General features: G+C 40.2%; 1 protein-coding gene across 2 annotated transcripts; it reads left to right on the top strand.

The window, feature by feature from the left end:
* C3H17orf67 (chromosome 3 C17orf67 homolog) lies at positions 1-5,325 on the top strand. 2 transcript variants are annotated; one of them, XM_061615333.1, is made up of 4 exons: positions 1-67; positions 1,649-1,749; positions 4,180-4,300; positions 4,445-5,325. In XM_061615333.1, exons 1-3 carry the CDS (start codon positions 19-21, stop codon positions 4,294-4,296), a joined length of 267 nt encoding a protein of 88 aa, XP_061471317.1. In that variant the 5' UTR covers positions 1-18; the 3' UTR covers positions 4,297-4,300; positions 4,445-5,325. The 2 variants fall into 2 exon arrangements, with proteins under 2 accessions (XP_061471317.1, XP_061471315.1); XM_061615331.1 differs by having other exon boundaries at positions 4,180-4,322.

The following is a 5,325-nucleotide window of genomic DNA, read 5'->3' as shown; positions in this document are numbered from 1 at the left end:
AGAGGCAGCAGAATAAAAATGAAGACAGCTTTTGTTCTTGTTTTGACCCTTCTAACCATTTTTGTAGGTAAGTATTATTAGCTATGGGGATGGAGGGGAACATGTACTATTCCATCTGGAGCTCTAGACAGCATATTGGTTCTTGTTATTTTGTTATTAATGTTTTCTCCATGATTCTGCTTGAGCTTCTGCAACATAAAATCATCTATTGTTGTGTTACACTGCAGCTTTTTAATTTTGACAGCTTAACAATTGGGCTAGTGTGGGAGAGTAATATCAGCTCTATGCTGTGCATGTTTACTTAATAGTAAGCCCTGCTGAATTCAGTAGAGCTTATTTCCCCAATGTGTGCTAAGGATTGCAGCCTTAAAGAGATCCAGCATATGGGAAGTAGAGTCAAAATACTGGCTGCTGCTATCCTAAATACTTCCTAGGACTTGCTCCCTATTGGATTCAGTACAACCTAATGCTGAGTAAATATGCTTAGGATCACACTGTGGTGCTGAAATGCTGTGCATTCTTACCTAGGAGTAAATGCCTTTGAATTCAGTGGACTTGACTTCCACATAAAGCTCCATAGGCTCATTTTAAGTTATAAGCTGCCTTTTTATAGCCAGTATTTTACTATGGCTCTTGCTCAATGTTTCATGCCATTTTCTTGGCCTGATGTTCTCAAAGCAAATAAATAAATAAAAATTAAAGAATGAAGAGGTTTATCTTGCATATCAGCCCTTAACATGAAGGGCACTATCTATCAGGGTGTTGTCCTGCACAGATTCTGTTGAAATGAATGAGAGCTGTGCACAGCATTCTTCCATTCATTTCAATGGGGCTTACATGAGAATGGAATGGAAATGGACTGCCTTCAAGTCGATCCCGACTTATGGCTGCCCTATGAATAGGGTTTTCATGGTAAGCTGTATTCAGAGGGGGTTTACCATTGCCTGCCTCTGAGGCTAGTCCTCCCCAGCTGGCTAGAGCCTGCTCAGCTTGCCACAGCTGCACAAGCCAGACCCTTCCTTGTCCACAACTGCCAGCTGGGGGGCAACTGGGCTCCTTGGGACTATGCAGTTTGCCCACGGCTGCACAGGTAGCAGGGCACGTAACCCCTGAGCCACTCACTGTGGGGGTGATCTTTAGCTGGCCCTTGACATCCAGGAGACACAAGCGGGGATTTGAACTCACAGACTCTGGACTCCCAGCCAGGCTCTCCTCCCCACTGTGGGAGGGGGTGGTGGATTCCCAGTGGATTGTACCCAATGGAAAAAAGAGAATCTGATCACATATAGATGGTGCTGTTATACTTTCCTCATTTTGTGAAGAGATGTGGTTCTGTGTAGGTTTTGTTTACTTTGACCTATTCAACTTATAAACAAGCCCTAGTTTATTATTAAAAATGGTTTCAGATTCCACTCATGCCTCCTGGAATGTAATATCCTCCTGAGAGGGCACTGTAATGAAAGAACACTTTGTGTATTATAACACACACACACAAACACATATACACTTTGTATATTGTAATATATATATATATATATATATATATATATACACACACACACACACACAAATGTATCTATATAAGGCTTCCAAGCACTTTATCCTGTACCTGAAAACTTAACTATTCTTGTACATTTTTTAAAAAAAGATGCATTGCCAGTTCTACCAGAACAAGAAGCCAAACAACTGTTGAGAACCCGTCGTGGAGACAGACCAAGAAAAGCTGGTTTCCCTGATGAACCAATGAGGGTGATTTTTATATTTCAATTAAGCAAAATAGGTGTTTATGGATTGTTTGTTTTCCCTGACTTATCTTAAAACATGAGATTCTAAGCAACCATCAAAATCAGCACAAAGCCTCTATTGTTAAGCATTTGAGTATTTTGCCAAAATCAAGTTGATCATTTCTATGGTGGCATGATTGAATATAACTCTGTTTTAAGTGTGATTCCTCTGCACCCTTCCCCAAATTTGGAAATCAATAATTGTACACACCTGCTTCCCGATTCTAACAGAAGGGCTCAGTTTTTAGTTAAGAAAACTAGGGGCACCAATCAAGCAACGCTTTAAATATTGTGTGCTTTAAGATACAAAGTGAATGACAGAAGCATATACATAATCAATCTTCAATTCTTTAAAAAAAACCCACTATAATAACAAGCATGTAATTGTAGATGTGTGTTATTGATCATTTTCAGGAAATTGGTAGAAGAGACCAGGATTTTTTCAGATCATTTGACCAGTTGCCTGTCCTCTTATTCTTATATATTTGTTTGCCATTTCTGCAGTTTTCCAGACCTTGAAGTACCATTCACATATAGGAAAGACTATAATCACACACGGTTTGTTACCAACTGTTGTGAAGAGAGGCCACACTAAATTATAACAATATTTTTCTTGTTGACTTCCATGTGCACAAGTCGAGAACTTAAAATAAAAACAAAGAACACTACCTTAAATGCAAAGCAGGCACAGGGAAGGTGACACCTGCCTTAATTGAGGTTTAGGTATTTATATAGATTTTGAAAATATGCGGCATTTATTTACCCATTTCTTTTTTTAAAAAAAGTGATTATGTCTGAATATTTTTGAGTTATATGCTTTGATGTGCATCAGTGCCCCAAAGTCATGGTCTGTTGTCTTCCCTTGGCTGATGCATACCTGTCAGAATGAAACCATATACAACTTATGGCTGGCTGATGATACTTCATAATATGTACATGCTGTCTGTTCCAGGGGTGGCCCCTGCTATGTGGAACATCAGGAGAATGCTTCTACCATTATTAGTTCTGGATATGATTCAAAATAAGCATTTTAGGCTGTCTTCCTGTGCACACGTATAAGGAGTAAGTCCTCCTGAACATAGTGGGACTTAGTTCTGAGTAAACATGCCTAGGATTGTGCTGTTAAAGTTCCATTGATTTCAAATATATAAATATATAACCACATCTGTAACTCTCATAGAAAACAATAGGATTTTAGTTTACCTAACAGTATATTCCTGTCCTCAGAAGTCATTTCTATTAAGTTAAATTAGAGTGGCTCCCAGGTAAATATATATAGAACTACTGACTAAATTGTGGTTGGATCATGCCCACTGTTACTACTTCATATTAATTTAGTGCCAGCCATGGGTGAGTCACTACATACATCCAATTGGTTTCAATGAGATTTAGGCATGTCTAAATTATTCTGAATTATGGCCAGACTACTTGGATTTAATTCAATTCTACGGTATTTTTTTCTTTTAGTGACTATTTTATTTACAGCAGGGCTGTCAACCAATTATAGTTTACAGTTATAGAAGCTACAGATGCAAATCTGATCTTGCCTCAAGTGAAAGGGGTGAGAAGGGGGCTCCAGCTGGCTGGTTCTGCTTCCTTCGCCAGGCCTTGGGTTGTGTTTCAGGTACTACAGTGTTGGCGATTACTTACATAACCGCAAAGGCACTTAGTAAGCTGCCTTAGGTTGAGTCAGATCATTGATCCATCTAGCTCAGCACTGTCCACACTGACTGATAGTGGCTCTCCAGAGTTTCAGGCAGGAGCCTCTCCCACTCCTACGTGGGGATGCTGGGGACTGAACCTAGGATCTTCTGAATGCAAAGCACATGCTGTGCCACGGAGGTATAGCCCTTCCTCTAGTTATTTGCAGCCTATAGGATTTAGTTATTGTCAGGCTTTCCTCCATCCTCTAACACATATCTAAGACATATGACAGCGCAGAGAAGGATTGTGCAGTCTGTGCACTGCACTTCATGATACTGTGGTCAAGGATGTGACCATGCTTTTGCTGCCTGCTCTGCATCAGGTGTGGTGATGATGTGAAGTATACTTTTTCTTATTGAAAAATTTGTCACACTCAGGCTAGAGCTTAATGCAAGTTCCAATGGGCATCCATTTCTTATACACAACTAGGCTTTCCTCAAATCATTTCTTTGAGTCGCCTCCACATGCACATGTTTGTAGTGTGTGCAGAACTGCCTCCTCCATGGAAGCGAATGAAGAAGCCTTCATGACTCTAGGAACTCTTTGTGTACATTGGAATATATGTAAGAGACATGCTAAGGCCTCTTCTAATGTGGTTCAGCAAATCAAACCAATAGATTCATGAAAGGATTGAGGGAGGGCAGTAGCATGCCTTTGAGCGGCTTTTAAAAATATTTTCTTTTAATAATAGGAGCACCTGCTTTACCTCCAACGGTTGGAGCAGAGATCTGAAGAACAATTCCTTGAGCACTGGTTGAATCCGCACTGCTACCCACATTGCAACAGGGATTTAGTTTATCCAGTGTAAAAGGGTCAGTTCTTTCCTGAGTAACAGTAAGCATTCTTTTTATTCTTAAATATTTTCTTTGGAGCAGAAATCTAATTTCTATGACTTCCACAATGCAGTGGGTTTTTAAACTTAATAAAGCATAACATCTTCCAATATTTCTTTCCAGTTCATCCTTCTGTGCGGGAAAAGGAACAGCCAACATAAAACAAGACAAGACTCACCTACTACTTTCTATGTCACTGGAGCATCAAAGGCTTTAGGTGGTTTTTGAGACTACTCTGCAATCCTAGCATTCTAACTGAGCTTTCTTTGTTTGCAATGTGTGTTAATAAGAGCTCCGTTTTGATCAAATAGTATAGGCATACATTGAGAAATCTGCCTGGACTCAATTACTCTGTGAATCATGATTTCTAGTTTAGAAAGTGTTAGATTCCTTAGAAATTCCTAAGAATGTTGCTGTTATTATTACTTCGATCTGTAGCCCTCTGAAGTGTTTGCAACTCAACATCTGCATAAGGAATAGAAACATAGGCTTCTTATACTTTGCATATCAACTGACTTAGGAGTAAGTCCCATTGAATTCAGCAGGACTTACTCCTGAGTAAATGACACATGGGATTGGGCTGCATCCCTGCTCATATAGAACTATTTTGCTTCTATGATCTGATGCCTGATTTAGAACTGAATCCCACCCAGTTTAATAAAATGTACAGTAGGGCTTCGCTTTATGGCGCTTTGCTTTACAGTGCTTTGCTAATGCGGCAGTCTCAATTAGACGCAATTAGACTAAAGCCCCACTCATACGGCGCTTGTTCCACCTTTACAGTGGTTTTCGGGTGTCGCACGCCATTCTATTCAATGAGTTCCGCTTTTCAGTGGTTTTCACTTTTCAATGGGGGTCTGGAACGTAACCCGCAGTATGAGTGGGGCCCCACTGTACTCCCAAGCAACCATGAACAGGATGGTGACTTTAATGACTCATATATCTGTCAACCGTGGCTAGATTAAAAATTGGGCAGGGCTAGGGTTGCCAGGCTCAGGGCCTGA

This window comes from Rhineura floridana, chromosome 3, assembly GCF_030035675.1.
Source record: "Rhineura floridana isolate rRhiFlo1 chromosome 3, rRhiFlo1.hap2, whole genome shotgun sequence".
Lineage (NCBI taxonomy): Eukaryota > Metazoa > Chordata > Lepidosauria > Squamata > Rhineuridae > Rhineura > Rhineura floridana.
Note: the sequence above shows the minus strand (reverse complement) of the source record. Positions and strands in the feature narration are given on the sequence as shown.

Coding starts and splice junctions, on each gene's coding strand:
- C3H17orf67 (XM_061615333.1), top strand. CDS start 19: ATGAAGACAGCTTTTGTTCTTGTTTTGACCCTTCTAACCATTTTTGTA. Junction 68..1,648: donor CCTTCTAACCATTTTTGTAG/GTAAGTATTATT, acceptor TTTTAAAAAAAG/ATGCATTGCCAGTTCTACCA. Junction 1,750..4,179: donor TCCCTGATGAACCAATGAGG/GTGATTTTTATA, acceptor TTTTAATAATAG/GAGCACCTGCTTTACCTCCA.